This window comes from Leucopleurus acutus (genome assembly GCF_964270905.1).
Source record: "Leucopleurus acutus genome assembly, chromosome: X".
Classification (NCBI taxonomy): Eukaryota; Metazoa; Chordata; class Mammalia; order Artiodactyla; family Delphinidae; genus Leucopleurus; species Leucopleurus acutus.
In genome coordinates, this window is record NC_139148.1 from 90,068,198 (window position 1) to 90,088,773 (window position 20,576).

The following is a 20,576-nucleotide window of genomic DNA, read 5'->3' on the forward strand; positions in this document are numbered from 1 at the left end:
AAAAGAATTCAGAATAATGATAGTGAAGATGATCTAGGACCTCGGAAAAAGAATGGAGGCAAAGGGGCTTCCCTGGTGGCACAGTGGTTGAGAGTCCGCTTGCCGATGCAGGGGACACGGGTTCATGCCCTGGTCCGGGAAGATCCCACATGCCGCGGAGCAGCTAGGCCCGTGAGCCATGGCCGCTGAGCCTGCACGTCCGGAGCCTGTGCTCCGCAACGGGAGAGGCCACAACAGTGAGAGGCCTGCATAATGCAAAAAAAAAAAGAATGGAGGCAAAGATCGAGAAGATGCAAGAAATGTTTAACAAAGACTTAGAAGAATTAAAGAACAAACAAACAGAGATGAACAATACAATAAGTGAAATGAAAACTACACTGGAAGGAATCAATAGCAGAATAACTGAGGCAAAAGAACGGATAAGTGACCTGGAAGACAGAATGGTGGAGCTCACTGCTACAGAACAGAATAAAGAAAAAAGAATGAAAAGAAATGAAAACAGCATAAGAGACTTCTGGGACAACATTAAACACAACAACATTCGCATTATAGGGGTCCCAGAAGGAGAAGAGAGAGAGAAAGGGCCATAGAAAATATTTGAAGAGATTATAGTTGAAAACTTCCCTAACATGGGAAAGGAAAGAGCCAGGAAGTGCAGCGAGTCCCATACAGGATAAACCCAAGGAAAAACATGCCGAGACACATAGTAATCAAATTGGCAAAAATTAAAGACAAAGAAAAATTATTGAAAGCAGCAAGGGAAAAATGAAAAATAACATACAAGGGAACTCCCATAAGGTTAACAGCTGACTTCTCAGCAGAAACTCTACAAGCCAGAAGGGAGTGGCATGATATACTTAAAGTGATGAAAGGGAAGAACTTACAACCAAGATTATTCTACCCAGCAAGGATCTCATTCAGATTCGATGGAGAAATCAAAAGCTTTACAGACAAGCAAAAGCTAAGAGAATTCAGCACCACCAAACCAGCTCTACAACAAATACTAAAGGAACTTCTCTAAGTGGGAAACACAAGAGAAGAAAAGGATCTACAAAAACAAACCCAAAACAATTAAGAAAATGGTCATAGGAAAATACATATCGATAATTACCTTAAAAATGAATGGATTAAATGCTCCAACCAAAAGACACAGGTTTGCTGAATGGATACAAAAACAAGACCCATATGTATGCTGTCTACAAGAGACCCACTTCAGACCTAGGGACACATACAGACTGAAAGTGAGGGGATGGAAAAAGATATTCCATGCAAATGGAAATCAAAAGAAAGCTGGAGTAGCTATACTCAGATAAAATAGACTTTAAAATAAAGAATGTTACAAGAGACAAGGACACTACATAATGATCAAGGAATCAATCCAAGAAGATACAACAATTATAAATATATATGCACACAACATAGGAGCACCTCAATACATAAGGCAACTGCTAACAGCTATAAAAGAGGAAATTGACAGTAACACAATAATAGTTGGGGACTTTAACACCTCACTTACACCAATGGACAGATCATCCAAAATGAAAATAAATAAGGAAACAGAAGCTTTAAGTGACACAATAGACCAGATAGATTTACTTGATATTTATAGGACATTCCATCCAAAAACAGCACATTACACTTTCTTCTCAAGTGCACACGGAACATTCTCCAGGATAGATCACATCTTGAGTCACAAATCAAGCTTCAGTAAATTTAAGAAAATTGAAATCATATCAAGCATCTTTTCTGACCACAACGCTATGAGATTAGAAATGAATTACAGCGGAAAAAACGTAAAAAACACAAACACATGTACGCTAAACAATACGTTACTAAACAACCAAGAGATCACTGAAGAAATCAAAGAGGAAATCAAAAAATACCTAGAGACAAATGACAATGAAAACACAAGATCCAAAACCTATGGGGATGCAGCAAAAGCAGTTCTAACAGGGAAGTTTATAGCTATACAAGCCTACTTCAAGAAACAAGAAAAATCTCAAGTAAACAATCTAAACTTACACCTAAAGTAACTAGAGAAAGAAGAACAAACAAAACCCAAACTTAGCAGAAGGAAAGAAATCATAAAGATCAGAGCAGAAATAAATGAAATAGAAACAAAGAAAACAATAGCAAAGATCAATACAACTAAAAGCTGGTTCTTTGAGAAGATAAACAAAATTGATAAACCATTAGCCAGACTTATCCAGAAAAAGAGGGAGAGGACTCAAATCAATAAAATTAGAAATGAAAAAGGAGAAGTTACAACAGACACCGCAGAAATACAAAGCATCCTAAGAGACTACTACAAGCAACTCTATGCCAATAAAATGGACAACCTGGAAGAAATGCACAAATTCTTAGAAAGGTATAACCTTCCAAGATTGAACCAGGAAGAAACAGAAAATATGAACAGACCAATCACAAGTAACGAAATTGAAACTGTGATTAAAAATCTTCCAACAAAGAAAAGCCCAGGACCAGATGGCTTCACATGCGAATTCTATCAGACATTTAGAGAAGAGCTAACACCTATCCTTCTCAAACTCTCCCACTATATAGCAGAGAAAGGAACACTCCCCGACTCATTCTACAAGGCCACCATCACCCTGATACCAAAAGCAGACAAGGATGTCACAAAGAAAGAAAACTACAGGCCAATATCACTGACGAACATAGATGCAAAAATCCTCAACAAAATACTAGCAAACAGAATCGAGCAACACGTTAAAAGCATCATACCCCATAATCAAGTGGGGTTTATTCCAGGAATGCAAGGATTCTTCAATATACACAAATCAATCAATGTGATACACCATATTAACAAACTGAAGGAGAAAAATCATATGATCATCTCAATAGATGCAGAAAAAGATTTGACAAAATTCAACACCTATTTATGATAAAAACTCTCCAGAAAGTGGGCACAGAGGGAACCTACCTCAACATAATAAAGGCCATACACAACAAATCCACAGCAAACATCATTCTCAATGGTGAAAACCTGAAAGCATTTCCTCTAAGATCAGGAACAAGACAAGGATGTCCACTCTCTCCACTATTATTCAACATAGTTTTGGAAGTCCTAGCCACAGCAATCAGAGAAGAAAATGAAATAAAAGGAATACAAATTGGAAAAGAAGAAGTAAAACTGTCACTGTTTGCAGATGACATGATACTATACATAGAGAATCCTAAAAATGCCACCAGTAAACTACTAGGGCTAATCAATGAATTTGGTAAAGTTGCAGGATACAAAATTAATGCCCAGAAATCTTGCATTCCTATACACTAATGATGAAAAATCTGAAAGAGAAATTATGGAAACACTCCCATTTACCATTGCAACAAAAAGGACAAAATATCTAGGAATAAACGTACCTAGGGAGACAAAAGACCTGTATGCAGAAAACTATAAGACACTGATGAAAGAAATTAAAAATGATACCAACAGATGGAGAGATATACCATGTTCTTGGATTGGAAGAATCAATATTGTGAAAACGATTATACTATCCAACGCAATCTACAGAGTCAATGCAATCCTTTTCAAATTACCAATGGCATTTTTTACGGAACTAGAACAAATCATCTTAAAATTTGTATGGAGACATAAAAGACCCCGAATAGCCAAAGCAGTCTTGAGGGAAAAAAACGGAGCTGGAGGAATCAGACTCCCTGACTTCAGACTATACTACAAAGCTACAGTAATCAAGAAAATATGGTACTGGCACAAAAACATAGATCAATGGAACAAGATAGAAAGTCCAGAGATAAACCCACGCACCTATGGTCAACTAATCTATGACAAAGGAGACAAAGATATACAATGGAGAAAAGACAGTCTCTTCAATAAGTGGTGCTGGGAAAATTGGACAGCTACATGTAAAAGAATGAAATTAGAACACTTCCTAACACCATACACACAAATAAACTAAAAATGGATTAAAGACCTAAATGTAAGGCCAGACACTATAAAACTCTTAGAGGAAAACATAGGAAGAACACTCTTTGACATAAATCACTGCAAGATCATTTTTGATCCACCTCCTAGAGTAATGGAAATAAAAACAAAAATAAACAAATGGGACATAATGAAACTTAAAAGCCTTTGCACAGCAAAGGAAACCATAAACAAGACGAAAAGACAACCCTCAGAATGGGAGAAAATATTTGCAAAGGAATCAACGGACAAAGGATTAATCTCCAAAATATATAAACAGCTCATGCAGCTCAATATTAAGAAAACAAACAACCCAATGCAAAAATGGGCAGAAGACCTAAATAGACATTTCTCCAAAGAAGACATACAGATGGCCAAGAAGCACATGAAAAGCTGTTCAACATCACTAATTATTAGAGAAATGCAAATCAAAACTACAATGAGGTATCACCTCACACCAGTTAGAATGGGCATCAACAGAAAATCTACAAACAACAAATGCTGGAGAAGGTGTGGAGAAAAGGGAACCCTCTTGCCCTGTTGGTGGGAAGGTAAATTGATACAGCCACTATGGAGAACAGTATGGAGGTTCCTTAAAAAACTAAAAATAGAATTTCCATATGATCCAGCAATCCCACTATTGGGCATATACCCAGAGAGCACCATAATTCAAAAAGACACATGCACCCCAATGTTCATTGCAGCACTATTTACAATAGCCAGGTCATGGAAGCAACCTATATGCCCATCAACAGATGAATGGATAAAGAAGTTGTGGTACATATATACAATGGAATATTACTCAGCCATAAAAAGGAACAAAATTGAGTCATTTGTTGAGACTTGGATGGACCTAGAGACTGTCATACAGAGTGAAGTAAGTCAGAAAGAGAAAAACAAATATTGTATATTAATGCATGTATGTGGAACCTAGAAAAATGGTACAGATGAACTGGTTTGCAGGGCAGAAGTTGAGACACAGATGTAGGGAACAAACGTATAGACACCAAGGGGGGAAAACTGCGGTGGGGTGGGGATGGTGGTGTGCTGAATTGGGCGATTGGATTGACATGTATACACTGATGTGTATAAAATTGATGACTAATAAGAACCTGCCATATAAACAAACAAACAAACAAAAAACAACTAATACTAAACTTTCTTTGGGTTATTTGTATGGAAATATGTTAAAATAAATGTTTCAGACCTTATATGAAATTTCTAAAAATTTTATATGTTCTGGTATAATGTTATAAGTCATAATTCTAGTTATTACTTTAAAATGTATATCTCAGAAATAACTAAATTTCCTTGTCAATTTCCTTATTATGAACTTTCATCAAATCTCTAACCGTGGTCATTTTAAAGTCTTTTGTCATTTACAGACAGTTCTGGGTGTACTCTGATGCTTTTGCAAAAATGTTCCTATAAAAGTGTTTCATCTTCAAAGAATTCATGGAAAAGACTCTGACAAGTACAGGTTTCTGGTAACTGACTATACTGCCGAACTGAACGAATAAGCATTTTCAGAACTCTAATGGAAAACTGATGGATTCATAAAAGTGCTAACAAAATATGAAGATGAAAAAAAAATTAATTGCATGGGACTGAGTGAACTGATGAGGATGATTATAATTTTTGTGACTTTCTTTTTGAATAAAAAAAATCCCACAAGGACTCAGAGGCAAAAATATACAAATCAAGTTTCACTGCAAAGTAAAGGAGCTGTTAACAGTGGAGGATTACTGGACTGAATGTCAATATTATGACCTAGTATGAGTGTGTTTCGTGTTTGGTAATTGCAATCATTGTTGCTTTTGTTGTGGTCATCCATTTACAATGCTTGGTGTCAGTTTATTTATCTCTTGTAAAAATAAAGTACAGTGAGTGTGTGTAAAAAATAAAAGATTGAGAAACCCTGCTCTTTTTCTTTTAAGGCAGTTCCACTGAGATGGTAGTGGTGGGTTGCTAGGCAACCCTGATTAAGCATCCCTTGGTGTTTCCACTTTGCCACCTACTAAGAGGTCATCCTATTTCATTCACCATCTCCCAGTCCCACTGTGCCCCCAGGGATGTTAAGTGCTACAAAAATCCTTAATGAGGTAATGACAAGGGAGGTCCACTAAGGACTTTGGACCATCAAAAGAAAAGGACACCTCAAGCAGCAGGAAGAAAGTCTTGTTAACAATACATGTGTCAACAATACACCTTAAATATCTGTGGAATCCATCCACTTGCTACCCTGGCTCATCTGAAGGAGTGCAACAGTTTCCTAAATGGTCTCCCTGCATCTACGCTTGCCACCTGCAATCTGTTCTCCAAACAGCAGCCAGAATTTTGTTTTGAAAATGTAAGTCTCATCATATCACTCCTCTGCTTACAACCCTTCAGTCGTTCTCCATTATCCTTCTGATACAGTGAATGCTCCCCTTAGCATGACATCTAGCCCCAGCCTACTACTTCAGCCTTGTCTCTCCCCTTGCAATCTATGACCCTGCCATCATGATCAATTTCAGTTGTCTCCCAAGGAGATAATCTCTCTCTGTATCTCTCCTTTACCTTGATAACTTTAACTTAAACGTTCACTTCAGATACCGTAACCTCTGAGAAGTCTTCCCTAATCATCCTAGTTTGGGTTGGTTGCCCCTACTGTATGTGCTCAGGTTACCTACACCTTCTTAGCATCCATCAAATATATCTGGCTATTTCCTTCACTAGCCTGTGAGCCCTTCAGTGGCAGGGACTGTTTCCATCGTGTTCACTGTGCCTAGCTGAGTGCCTGGCACATAGTAAGTATCTTTTGAATTAATGAATGGATGGATAGTTCGTATTTGTCTCTGCTGGCTTCTGTTTGCTCTCTTGGCCCTCCTTGTTACTACTTGCCCCAAGCGCTGTGAGCCATTTAGATTACAAGATTTTGAAAGAATTGGGTCCCTCCTGCCCACTGAAACTTTAGGTCTAATCTGTCAGTGTCTGGTAGAAACTTCCATTTAACCCTTCCATTATGCACTGAGCCACCTGCAGTTGTGTAGATCAAGAATCTGGCAAAGAGACAGCCATGGGTGCCTTTGAGAGCCCTAGCCCTCATAAAGGCAAAGAAGGAGTGGCTTCCGGGAGCATGGGGAATGGCCATCCCAGCTGAGTTCCCTTACAAAGCGAGCCTCTGCTGCTCTCATCCTGGACACTAGAGTTGTACTGGGGGTGGAATTGCTGTGGCTTTCAGAAGCCCCTGACCTGGCACTACCTTTTTCCTTGGGGTTCCCATAAAATCTAATGTTGCAGAAACTCAAGAGTGAGCGGAAGTTCCCTGACTTAGTCCCTTGCTCTGTGAGGCTGGCCAATGAAGCTATTTAGTTCGGGGTGCATGCCTACATATTTTGCTTCTTGGCCAATGAGGCCAAGAAACGGTCCCCAACATAGAGAACAGACTTGTGGTTGCCAAAGGGGAGGTGGGGTGGGGAAGGGAAGGACTGGGAGTTTGGGATTAGCAGATGTAAACTGGTATATATAGAATGGATAAAAAACAAGGTCCTACTCTATAGCACAGGAAACTATATTCAATATCCTGTAATAAACCATAATGGAAAAGAATGTCAAAAGGAATATATATGTGTAACTGAATCACTTTGCTGTACAGCAGATTGACACAACATTGTAAATCAACTATACTTCAATAAAAATATATATACGTGAAAAGAAAAGGTCATCAAAACCTGATAAGGCATCAAATACTGCAACCCGCACCCCAAATCAAACCAAATCAAACAATCCTCCAACTAAGTCCATTTTTTCCATAAGAGAAAACGAAGTGATTCCTGGGAGCAGATGGATTGTGCTTGCTCACAGGAGGGGACCGGAGGAAGAAGTTCTCTCAGCAAGAATAAGGCATAAATTGCAGCATTTCCCTGAGTTAGAGGAGAATCTCCTTCTCGTGTGGCAGTGGCAATAAACAAGGGCAGGGTTCTTAGGTCTGAACTACTTTTCTGCCTCTGGCCTTCATACAAGGCCACTACTGCAGCTCCACCTGGCCCTGTAGCCCTCGCCTAATCCCAGTATGCCTCTCAGAGCCTCTTCAATACCCTTGTCCATTTAGGAAATACATTTACAGGCATACCTCAGAGATATTGTGGGTTCGGTTCCAGATCACTGCAATAAAGCAGTTATTGCAATAAAGCGAATCACACAAATCTTTTGGTTTCCCAGCGCATATAAAAGTTATGTTTACACTACACTGTAGTCTCTAGTAAGTGTGTAATAGCATTATGTCTAAAAAAACAATGTGTATACCTTAATTAAAAAATACTTTTTGCTAAAAAAATGCTAAGCATCATCTGACAATGCAGAGTTGCCACAAACCTTCAAGTCATTAAAAAACGCAGCATCTGCTATGTGCAATAAAGCGAAGTGCAATAAAAAGAAGTATGCTTGTATAGGAAGTGATCTCTGACAACTTCCCCTAGGACATTAGATCTTTTTTTTTTTTTTTTTTTTTTTTTGCGGTACGCGGGCCTCTCTCTGCTGCGGCCTCTCCTGCCGTGGAGCACAGGCTCCGGACGCGCAGGCCCAGCGGCCATGGCCCACGGGTCCAGCCGCTCCACGGCATGCGGGATCCTCCCGGACCGGGGCACAAACCCGCACTCCCCGCACTGGCAGGCGGACCCCCAACCACTGCCCCACCAGGGAAGCCCAGGACATTAGATCTTAATCTGAGTTTTGTCTCTGTTTATCCCCAGAGGGCTTAGGACCACCTCAAAGGTTTCCTGGTGACTCAAAAATGATTGGAAACACCACCAGCTGCTTTAGGCCTAGGTCTACCACCCAGTTCTTGCCACCTAGACTCTTAATAATTATAACAATAGGTAACATTTATTGAGTGGTTATTATGTGGCAAACACTGTTCTCTGTGTTAATACATTATCTTATTTATTACTTGCAATAACCCTATGGAAGAGGTAATATTTCCATGTTACAGGTGAGGAGACTGAGACATTAAGGTCTTTACCTAAGATCACCATTAGTAAGTGACAAGGTGGGGACTTAAATCAAAATCTACCTGACTCTATTCTGTTACTCTTAACCACTATTACCCCCACCCCCACCTCCCCACTATATAGCAAATTTATAAATTAACTCTGGGTGTCTGGATTACCCCCTGTTTAAGTCCCCAGTAAAAATCTTCTTAAAAATAAACACTGGGAGATGGGCGATCACAGGGCCTGGTTTCCATCAATACAGAGCAAGAGGGAATATATTCACTGGAAGATCTGCAAAAGCTGTGTTGTTTTGGTTTCCCATTATTTCTCCATGGCCTAATACAGTGCCTGGTACATAGTACATGTTCAGTAAATATTTATTGAATGAATGAATGAGTTTGCTCCCTGATTTTCTCAGAGCCTTGCTGACTGTAAGGACATTGGGGTGACGACCTCTAAATTCCGCACATGAAGACATGAGGCAGGGAGAACCTAGGCCAAGTTCCATCAGCACAAATCTCTCTGCATAATCAAAATATCACCAGGCCCTAGGTGATCAGAGTCTACTGACTTTCATTGCTATTTGCTACCTCAAAGTTTTCTCACCCCAAAAGAAGGGACATTGTCTCTAGAGTTTTTTGTAATAGTATCCGATTTCCGACATAGCAAGAAACAGATGCCGGATTGTTTGATTGTTTCTTGTGAAGCATGACCTTGAGAAAGTCATTCTATCTCTCTGGGCTGCAATGCCCTCATCTGTACCATGAGGGAGTGGGACTTTCTACTTGCTAAGGGTCTTTTAATCTTGGACATGCTAGTATTTCCTGATGAAAGTCAAAGTAAGTCAGCACTGTCTCTACTCATTCCCCAGCCAGACAGCATCTGCAACCCCAGCCTCCACACTGTTGGCAATGTTATTAGCAGTATGTTCTGGGGGAAGAGAATGCAGGCCACCTGCTCTTGCTCGATGGCTCTTCTCTACCTTAAATCCAAGGAAAATAGTCAGCAGGAGGGAACAGGGGATGAATGGGAAATGGGGAACTCTATGGCAAGCAAGTTCCCTTGCATGTCTCTTCACCTTAGGCAAAGAGGCCCGGGAGCCAGAGCTCTGAGTTGTCATTGTGAGCACAGTGGTGATGCCTAGGCCCACCCGGGCAGGGGCAGCATCCATGTTGATCCAGAAGGAGACCCAGGACAGGATGACGATGAGTAGGCTGGGGATATACATCTGAATCAGGTAGTAGCCCATCTGTCGTTCCAGGTGAAACTTTACCTCGATGCAGGTGAATTTCCCTGCAAGGAAAGAGGTGAGGTATCAGGCCCCAGGTCCCCAGCCTGCAGCTGAGCCTGAGAGGCAGGACAAGGGCAGCTCTATTTCTGTGGGCCAGCCTCTGGGCACCTAACCTGCGCCAATAAATGAGCCTCTCGAAATGGCCCCAGGGAGCACCAGATGCATGTTTTGAGGAAACTCTCAGAGAAGCCACTGGGGACTTGACCTCTTGCTCCCAGCACTTTAGTTGCCAGCAGAAGGCCTTCCCCGTGACAGCACTGCAAGAGGATTAAGGGTGGGAGGGCTCCAGAGCCAGACTGTATGGGTTTGAATCCTGAACCTTCCACTCACTAGCTGTGTGACCTCAGGCAAAACACCTAAGCTTTTAAAGCTTCAGTTTCCTTGCCTGTAAAATAGAGTAACAACAATATCAACTCCATCACTGGGCAGTTGTAGGAATTAAATGAGATAATGTATTTGAGGTGTTGAGCACAGTAGGTAGCTGGTAATATTATCATGATTAACAAAATGAGCTTAGACTCCACTCAAATCTCAGCAGCCTAGCTTGTGCGTGCTGGGACCCTTGAAGCTCTCTGGCAATGATTCACTGAGATAAACACTGCCTGTGTCTTAAGCAAGTAAGAGCAGGATAGCAAACATCTGGAAACAATGTCTAACAGAGACCAGCTCTGGACAGCAGGCAGCGGGTTCCCAGAAAGCATCTGGCAGCAGCATTCTATTTCACCCACAAAAAGTGCATTGGCCCCAGGCACATGTGCCAATGCTCGCTTCCTCTGCCAGCCATCTTCATTTTATCCTGCTTTCCATCCCCAAGGCTAAGAAAACACTAGCTCAGAGCTTCTGGCAGCAGACGCTTAGGCTAACCAAAGCAAAAAACAGAGGATGTGTATATTATTATTTTATTCTGGCCTAGGCTTACTCTTAATAGGACTGTCTGATTCCTCAAGGTTAGTGATTTCATCAATGACTGATTATGGCTTTGACATGCTGTGTGATGCCGTGATCTCTTACTCTTCCCTGAGTCCACCCACCCTGGGCTTCTTGCCATGACATGTTTTGGCTAGGTATCCATATTTTCTTTTCTTTCTTTCCTTCCTTCCTTCCTTTTTTTTTTTTTTTTTGATGATAGCAGTTTTGTTTTCAATGACAAAATTAACACTTGTTTAGCACAGAATGAAAGTGAGAAGTAGAGAAAGAATAATAATATTCATAAGCTTACATTTGTCAAGCCCCTACTAAGTGCCCTGACTTTATATAGTTTATCTCATTTAAATCCCATAGCAACTCTTTGGGGCAGGTCAAATTATTATTTCCCATTTTATAGACAGGGATACTGAGGCTCAAAGAGATTAAGTTATGTTGCTCAAGGGCACCCAACTAGTAAATGGTGCAGCCAGAGTTCAAACTCAGCTCTATCTGACTCCAGAGTTCTTGCTCTTACCTGTTGTATCATACTGCTTTAGAAATGCTTAGTGCTATTTCCTTCCAGGGTTTTTAAACACATGCTTTTGGTTTGTTTCTTTCATCACAGTAGAATCATTCTGTGTATACAACTTTGAATCTTACCCTTTTCCACTTGAAGTTTCCCATGTTGATATAAGCACTTTGCAAGCATTCTTTTTAAACGTCTGGATAATATCCCACCAAGCAGATGCGCTATGTAATTTACTTAACTTCCACCCTATTGGTGGATATTTAGAGCAGTGCCAAGCTTTTGCTAGTATAAACAGTGATCCAGGAACCCTCTTGGGGTCTAAAGTCAATATGATATTTTGGAATATTTCCTCATAATAAATTCCAGGCAGTGGAATTCCTGGATCAACAGGTAGGGAAACAAATTTAGCTTCCAGACTAAAGTTTCTTAGCGTGCCCCCTGGACCATCTGCATCAGAATCCTCAGGATGCTTGTTCAAACACAGATTTCTGGGCATCACTCCAAGCACATGTAATCAGAATCTCTGAGAGGCAGAACCCAGGAATCAATATTTTAACAGGCTCCCCAGGGAAATATGATGCACACCAAAATTTAAAACCCACCAGTCTATATACAAAATGCCAGTTTTTCCCCTAAAAAAGGTTATACCAATTTCCACTCACGCCAGCATTTTCTAAATTCAGTGGCTCATTCATCTCCCCAGCTACCTGCACCTCCACATTCACACACAAATTCATAGGGCTGCACCCAAAGCATATCAGCACACCATTGGAGTGTGATCTCCCCTCTTCAGCTTGTGGCCTCTATCTCAGGGTCATAGCTCTTCACAGCCAAATTGCCAGGGGAAATGAGGAGCTAGCAGCGATTAGGGAAGCTGCAGGGGGCAGACGCTCAGGCTGGAAAACCACCTCGTCTCCATTTCCTGGCATGCTTTTCCCACCTGGGAAACCAAGCCAATTCATAAGAGTTGAGCAGTGGGGACAGTGGTAGGAGGTGTGGACGGTAAGCCAGCTGGTGACCTGAATTCTCTTCTCTCCTGGTTCAGTGAACTCATTGACTACTCCCAGATGTAGATTCCCCACTTTCCACGTGAAGTTGGCCCCAGGACAGGTGGAACACTCCTGCCACTCACTGGCACAGGACCATTTGTTCTGCAGCGTGTGATAGGGACAAGAACAAGGGCTCTGGCATTAGACAGATCTGGATTTGAATTCTAAATCAGCCATTTACTAGCTGTGTGACTTGGCCAACTGATTCAACTTCTTAGAACCTCAGTTTTCTCTTTCTGAGAAATGGGCCTGATCACCCCTACCATAATGAGATAAGTCATATGAAGCACTTAGCGCCACATCTGGTACAGATTGGACCTTCAGTAGAGGCTAGCTGCCTTGCCCCTTTCCCTCCCATCTGGAGGCCCTCTTGTGGCCCACAGCCAGTAAATATCTTGGATTTTTACCTGTGTTGTAGCGCTTGGTACAATAGCCTAGATCCTTCTCATCCCGCAAGGTAAACTGGGGCAGAGTCAACCCCTCAGCCACTTGGACAGCAGGAGAATCTTCCAGCCACTCAAACACGAGGTCATTCATGGTGTAGCCAACTGAAAGTGACAGAGATGGCAGAGGACTGCAGAGTGTGGTGGCTGGACGGGGGCAGGGAGAGGGTTAGAACTGGCAGGAAAGTACAAATGAGGAATAAGGCCTGGGTTTTAGGAGTTTCATGCTCATCTTGGAAAGGAAAACCATTCGGAAGGGGGTCAATTGCCTCATGGGCCCAGCCTAAGTGGGTAAATCAGAAAGATTCCTCTCCTACCTAGTTCTCAAGCTTTAGAAAGGCCCAAAGAGAAATTATTCTGGCAGACCTAGAAAGCACATCAAAAGGCTTGGAAAGATGTCAAGGAAACCAGCTGGGAACCTCCTGCCCCATCTCAAACCCAGGGGAGTAAGCATGTGTACTGACCACATCTTGAGCTGAGCCAGCCTCAGAGCTGGGGCTTCTGCCACCTCACTCCAGGGAGGAAAGAGCTATTTATACCTTGCCAGTCATGCATGGGACAATGTGCATACCACAGACTTCCAGCCAGAGTCCTGACCTGGGGCAAATTGGGAGCTAACATTGAAAATGCCAAGTTGCTCACAGATAGCTAGTAGTTCGTGAAGGCTCTTGCCACGTAGGTGACTATACTCACACGTCGGGTAGAAATGGGAGCAGAAACACCAAGGCTCACGGATGTCCAGTGTAGGGCCTTGGCCCAGAGTAGCTTTGTGACTTTGGGCAAGTCACTTCCCCTTCTGTAAAATGCTCCACCTACTTTTCAGAGGGGGTAATGAGGACCTGGATGTGAAGGTGGTTTATGAACTCTAAAAAGCTGACCACATAGGACATATTCTATCCATTACTGTTATTATATGTTGGAAACAGCCTGACAAGACTTCTTCTTTGAGGATCAAATGGATATCTCCTGATCTCACAGTCTCACTTGTCCAGGAGATGGCAAAGGAATGGACATGGGCGATGGTCCAGCCTTGCTATCCTTTAGCTTCTCTGCACTTAGGGCAACCTCTGCAGGTTGGCACCCCCTGCCCTTGGTAGCCCTTGGCTGACCTTGCTATCCTGGGCACTGTCCTATGCCTAGAACTGTCCTCTCCCACCTCTCTACAAAAGCTATCTGTACATACTACTATATGTAAAATAGATAAACAACAAGGACCTACTGTGTAGCACAGGGAACTATATTCAATATCTTGTAATAACCTATAATGGAAAAGGATCCGAAAAAGAATATATATATATATATCCGAATTATTTTGCTGTACACCTGAAATTAACACAACATTGTAACTATACTTCAGTTAAAAAAATTATGTGTTCACAAGGAATCAGGGTTCAAAGACTCCCCCCTTCCCTGCCAACTCTGGATTTTTATAGGCATCTTGAATGTCTTAACTCAGGGGAAGTAAAGGTAGAATTACTTCAGGCACTGTGAGATGGAAATTATATCTGGACAGAGGAGGTACCCCTCAAATGACCCTCCATATCCAGCATAAGCACATTTGTATGTAAGGCTGGAGCCTTCCCATTCCCCGGCCCTGTGGGGCAGCCAGACCTGCCAACAGCGAAGGGATGGAAAAGCACACTGGGCTGAGTGTTAGCAAGCCCTGGCTTCTAGTCTCACCCGTGCCAAGAGCTCACTGTGTGTGCTTGGGGAAGTTCATCCCCACTCTGGGCTGCCCTTATCCTGTCTGGAATATCATGGCATGGGGTTAACTAGCTGGTATCTCAGGCCTCACTCTATGACTTTCTAGGGACACTTACAGCTCTCCAGCTGCATCGTGCAAGTCTGGATATCCATGGGGAAGTTCTTCAGGTCCATTGGGCAGGATAAAATGAGAGTCAGCCTGGCAGGGACAGTAAGAAAGAAGTTAGGCTGGCTTACTGGGCCTCAGCACAGCACAGGGAACCCTCCGCCCACCCCTCAGCCTCTACCCCTTGCCCCGAGTTCTCCTGGCTGTACGCCAGCTGCACCTGATGCTGTAGAGCACATTTCCATTCTTGAAGATGCGCAGCAACTTGTTGTCTGTGGTCACCTCATGAAAATTGGCCCCTTTCTCATTGGCAAAGAACAGATCTGGCTTCCAAATAGAGTCCAGCATGGAGGGATCGAGGTCCAGCGAGTCATCAGGATATTCTCGGTAGGCCAGGCGTGGGTCGTTCCACTGCTGCCGCAAGAAGACGTTCACCCGGTAGTCCTGAACAGAGGTGGGCCCATCAGAGGCAGTGCTATTGCAGGGGCCTAGCAAGCCTACCTGGGCAGGAGGGCCATGAGAAGGAAATGCTGGGAGCACGTCTCAGGGGCAGTGGGCATTTTCCACTGTAGAAGGAGCCTGCTTTGGGCTGATATGGCAAAGAAGGGAAGGGAAAAGACATTTATTAAACACTTACTATGTGCCAGGCTCTCTGCTAAGTGCTTTCTTCATATGCATCATCTCATTTAAATCTCATGTCAACCCTGAGATGAGGGTGCTGTTAAGATCCCCATTTTACAGATGAGGAAACTGAGACAAAGAGAGATTTGAGTAACCTGCCTAAGAGATGGTAGAGTCAGGGTTTGAACGCAGGTTTATCTGATTTCCAAGCCTTGATGCTATGCATCAAGCTACCTGCCAAACTGGACCATCTGCTGCTTAGGCTAGTCTGCCTTTAGCCACTAAAACCCTGGGCTGGGGAAAGATAAACTCCCAGTGACCGACTTTGGACATCCCCTGGCTTTAGCCATGACCCTGAAACAGGAAGAGGATGGCAGAGGGAGGAAAGTCTTGCTATCTGCTGGGCTTCACCCATTCACACCAGAGTGGAAGCGGGAGCAGGGCAATACTTTACCATGGTAGTCTCGGTGATGGAGCTGAAACTGTTGATGAAGATGTTGCAGGTCACGTTCACAGGTGGGCCTAAGAGTAGCAAAGCACAGCCATATTGGCAGGGCATTCCAGGAATCTGGGAGAAATTTCCAAGACTCCCTCCCTGAGCTTGAGGTTAGGGTACTGCTGGGAGAAGGCAGTGCCTGGCACACAGGCCCATGGGTGATGGGGAGGGGACACTCCTTCTGAACTGTGAGAGCCAGCCCTGTACCTCCAGCCTCCTGGCCCTGAGGTAGGCAATGGAGGCTAGCTCGGCAGTATGTCCCCAAAAGAAGTGGGGAGGGAAGGGTATTTTGTAGGATGAATGATTCTTACCTTTAAAATTGGGCCTAATCCTGGCATCATATCCAGATGTTCGCCCCATAAGCTTGTCCAGGAAATCAGAGGGGGACATGGGCTGGGACACCTTGGTCCCAGATTTGACTTCTTCTTTTGCCAAGGCCACCCTGGACAGGAGAGATAAAGAATTAATAACTGAGATCTGTTGTATTCTGCCTTTATCACAGACCCTCTCCTTCCTTGTTCCCTCCCCACTTTGGCTGATCTCTCCATCAGGCAGGAGGATTAGGAGATGGGTTTCTAGGTGCCCACTTGCAAAATGAGAAGTACAGAAACCCATAAGCCAACACAGCAGCTCAATAGTTAGTCCTAGAAGATTGCTTTCACATATATTAGATCTTTTTGTCCTCAAAATTCTCAGCGTGATGGGGGTGAAAACTGTTATTTCCATCATATAGGTGAGAAAACTGAGACTTCCAAAGGAGTAATCTGTGAGACTGTAAATTGGTGCAGCCACTGTGGAAAACAATATGGAGTTCCCTCAAAATATTAAAAGTTGAACTATCTTATGATCCAGCAATTCTACTTCTGGGTATTTATCCAAAGGAAACGAGATCACTATGTTGAAAAAATACCTGCACCCCGCCATGTTCATAGCAGCATTATTTGCAATGGCCAAGACATGGAAATTACCCAAGTGTCCATCAACGGATGAATAGATAAAGAAGATGTGGTGTATATATACAATGGAATACTACTCAGCTATAGAAAAGAATGAAATAATGCCATTTGCAGCAACATGGATGGAACTAGAGATTATCATACTAAGTGAAGTAAGTCAGACAGAGAAAGACAAATACCATATGATCTCATATGTGGAATCTAATAAATGGATAGATAGATAGATAGATAGATAGATAGATCGACCGTCCAAAAGAAAAGTGACTTGCCCAAAGTCTCACAGCTGGTGAGTGACACAGGGCCCAGGATCAGGACTTGAACCCAAGGCTGAGGCCTCATCCAGTATTCTCTTTCTGAGGGTGCCTTGAACATGCTCAAACAAGAGTGACAGAAATAATGTGGCTGTGGCAACGCTTTGTACATCTGGCCTAGCCAAGGATGGGAAGGGCTCAAGGGCAATTTGCACCCCTGAGAGATAGTTTTAGTTGCTTGGCCTTCATGCTGATCCCTCAGGGGCTAGGACCCAGCTTCTGGAGAGGGCAGCTTGGCTTCTGGTGTCTGCTCCAGCAAGAAGCTATATTCTGAGCTGAACCTCAGTTCAGGGTTGTGGCAGCTACAGGCAGGTCATCTCACCTTGGCAATAAAAGAGGCAGGAAAGCAGGGCTCTAGAAGCATGGGAAAGCCTCCCAGTAAAGTGGCCATGCTGTGAAGGTCAACTCCCATCTTTTCTTCCTAAGAGCTTCATTTTGAGGAGGGGGCCAGTGTGCTTTGGCCTAGCCTAGAGGCCAGCCCCCTTCTCCCCTGACAGGTTTCCCTCTAAGAGCAGCAAAGTTCCTTCCATATGCCTGCTTGTCTGCTTAGCAGCCAATAGCTAGACCAGGGACCAGGAGCTCAGCAGGGGCTTGAGGGCAGGGGTGGGGCTCACACTGAGCTCAGGCTGGACTCCTGGCTGGGTCCTGTGCCTTCTGCTCCATCCTGCCATCATCACCAGAGCCAGCTCCCCTGCTGCCACTACTGCTGCTGCACTGCTGGGGCTGGGAGGTGGGGTGACTGCTGTCCTTCTGGGTCTGAGTCTCCTTTGAACCAGCGAGCTCCTCTTTCCCAGTAAATCTATGTACCTGCCAGTGACTGATAGAATAATACAAATAGCTGAGGCACCATGCTAAACACTATCTAGTATAGTTTTCACATCAATCTTCTCAATAATCACTCTTATTATCCTCCAGCTATAGTTGAGGAGTGCAAGATGGAGTGACTTGTTCATGATCATACAGTTCCTAAATAGTAAAGCCGAGATTCCAACCCAGAGCTATTGACTTCAAAACTAAGTCCATCTACCATAATACCATGATGCAAGCAGCCCAGGGCGGGCTGCCAAGCAACCAGAGTGGAGGAAGGTCAGTGACAGCCGCTGCACCCTGACCCTTAGTCTTACTTCCTTGAATCCCATGAGCAGGAGGGAGCTCTTACCCTGGGAACAGAGGCCACCTTGGCCCTGAGTGGGGGCGGCCAGAGCAGGTGGCCTAAGCAGGCTCTGAAAACCCAAGGAGGCGGGTGGTGGTGCTGGTGCAAGCAGAAGTGCGTGGCTTCACCATGGGACGTCCACACTAGCCAGGTGCTGCTGCTGGCTGCTTGTCACCTGCCTGCCGGGAGGCCACGTGGCCCTGCAGGTGGAGCAGCCAGACCCTTGCCACTGTCCTCAACCTCACTCTCATGTCACCTCTCCCGCTAGCTCCAGCCCCAGGACCCTGGGACTGGCTGTGGGCTCAGCTGTCTTGGGCCCCAACCGCCGTGGCAGCCCCGTTTTTCCAGGGTTACCTTGTCTGCAGACCTGAAAGCAGCATCACCGTGTGCGGCCTCTCCTTGCTCCCTTTCATTCCTGGAAAGTTCCAAACACTGGCAGGACTAGGGAGGTTCCAGAGCTGGAAATCTTTCTCATGGAAGGCCTTGGGGTGGGGTAAGGGGAGAACGCTGATTCTGCTGCTGGGTACTTAAGTGACCTTGGCCAGGTCACTTGCCCTCTCTAGGCCTCAGTTTCCATAAATACAATGAAGGATTTGGTCTCAAGATTTCCTAAGGGCCTGCCTTGCTCCAATCACTCAAGTGGGAATGCTACCACCAAAGCTTGGGCCTTGAGGCAACTTCCCCTCCAGCAGGGCCAGCAAGCGTCAGCTGGGTGCCCCCTTTTTCCTGCATCCTCCTATCAACTCCAGCTGAGCTGCCATTGCACTTCGGGCTGCTTTTCACTCTGAAGAAGTTTATCACTGCCCCCCCCCACTGCATCCCTGCCTGATTGCCCCCTAATGTGTCTGCCAGCAGTGAGGCAGGAGGCTCCTCAGAGGCAAGCAGATCTTGGTGTGCTCTTTGAACGAAGAGGAGGAGGACGATATTGCGGTGGCACTCACCTGCCTCCACCTTGGGAGGCATTCTTTTGACCAGTTCAGCCTAAGGCACAGCCATCTTTCCTCCTCAGCTCACCCTATCCACCTAGAATGGCTCCTGGTCTAATGAGAAAGTAAGAATGGGTAGGAGGCCATTTACAAGGAGCCCAAAGCATGTCTTGCCCCCAAGCCCAGGAAATGATGGCCACTTAGTGCCCCTCCAGGGACAGCGAGCAGACAGGTTCCCCCCTGGGCAGGGTAAGGTGACTGCAGAGGGCCAAGGTTTGTTCAGCCAACATCATTGTGATGTGTTTTTGGGAAAATCCTTACTCCTTGAAATCTCTTGGGTGAACAGCTGGAAGATGTTGGTGTCATTTTTAAGGATCTGAGGAACGTGTGGCCAAGCTGGTAGGGAGATAGGGTTGCATGACAGGACAGATGGCTTCTGTTCTGGGGCTCACTCCCTAGCCCCTACCCTGGCCCAGGAAAGTCTCACCCATGCAGAAGCCTTCCCACCTTCTCTGGAGCTTTGACATCCTTTATGAAAGTCTCCTGGGATCTGACTGGGGGAGGGTGTGTCCTCCCCTGGAGCCTTCCAGACTGTGGGCTTTTTGTAAACTTCAAGGAAACTGTGCCAGAGCCCCTGCTACCCTCGGCCAGTATTTGCATGCATCTCCTTCTTACCCCCACTCAGCTCACCTGAGGAGGACCTGCCCCGGCAGGGTCCAGAGGAGAAGGAAGGAGAGGGTTGCTCGAACAAGAGTTGTCATTCTGCGGGGACCCTGGAGTCCTTTCTCAGCCTGGCTGCCAAGGTGAGAGGGAGTATCCGGGCGGGAACGCCGAAAGTAGAGAGCCTTCTTCCTACTTGGGCCACTTGCATGGAACCCAAGGAGGGCCGGGCTAGGAGTTGCACGCTCTCTCCTCTTCTCTCTTCTCTGCCCTGTCCTTACCAGTCAGGGGCCAGAACTATTCCCCTGGAAGTGATTCTGACACAGATAACCTGCTCCTGCTCTGGCTCGCCTGGGGCTCCGGAGGGCCTCAGCCTGCCTGCTGGGGTGCTGAAGGAGATTGTTTTTGGGCAGCAATCACTCTCTAAACCCTGGAGAGTCTTGGAGGAGAGGGAAGAGGGAGACTGTAGGAAGATGTTTCCCTCCCTCCCGCCTCCCCCTGAGATGCAC

At 44.6% G+C, this 20,576-nt stretch overlaps 1 protein-coding gene across 2 annotated transcripts in view; it reads right to left on the minus strand.

Moving 5' to 3' along the window:
* Positions 1 to 20,221, minus strand: part of LOC309977742 (glycine receptor subunit alpha-4) — a gene marked incomplete at both ends in the record, with an annotated part of 30,880 nt that extends 10,659 nt beyond the window's left edge. The window contains 7 exons of one of the 2 annotated variants that reach the window (XM_082864038.1): positions 9,995 to 10,209; positions 13,099 to 13,239; positions 14,955 to 15,037; positions 15,165 to 15,388; positions 16,020 to 16,087; positions 16,373 to 16,503; positions 20,098 to 20,168. In XM_082864038.1, the coding sequence (XP_082720164.1) occupies positions 9,995 to 10,209; positions 13,099 to 13,239; positions 14,955 to 15,037; positions 15,165 to 15,388; positions 16,020 to 16,087; positions 16,373 to 16,503; positions 20,098 to 20,168 (933 nt within the window). Of the gene's footprint in view, positions 1 to 9,994; positions 10,210 to 13,098; positions 13,240 to 14,954; positions 15,038 to 15,164; positions 15,389 to 16,019; positions 16,088 to 16,372; positions 16,504 to 20,097 lie in introns of both variants that reach the window. The other variant, XM_082864039.1, reaches the window with a different exon arrangement.
* Positions 20,222 to 20,576: the final 355 nt, after the last annotated feature.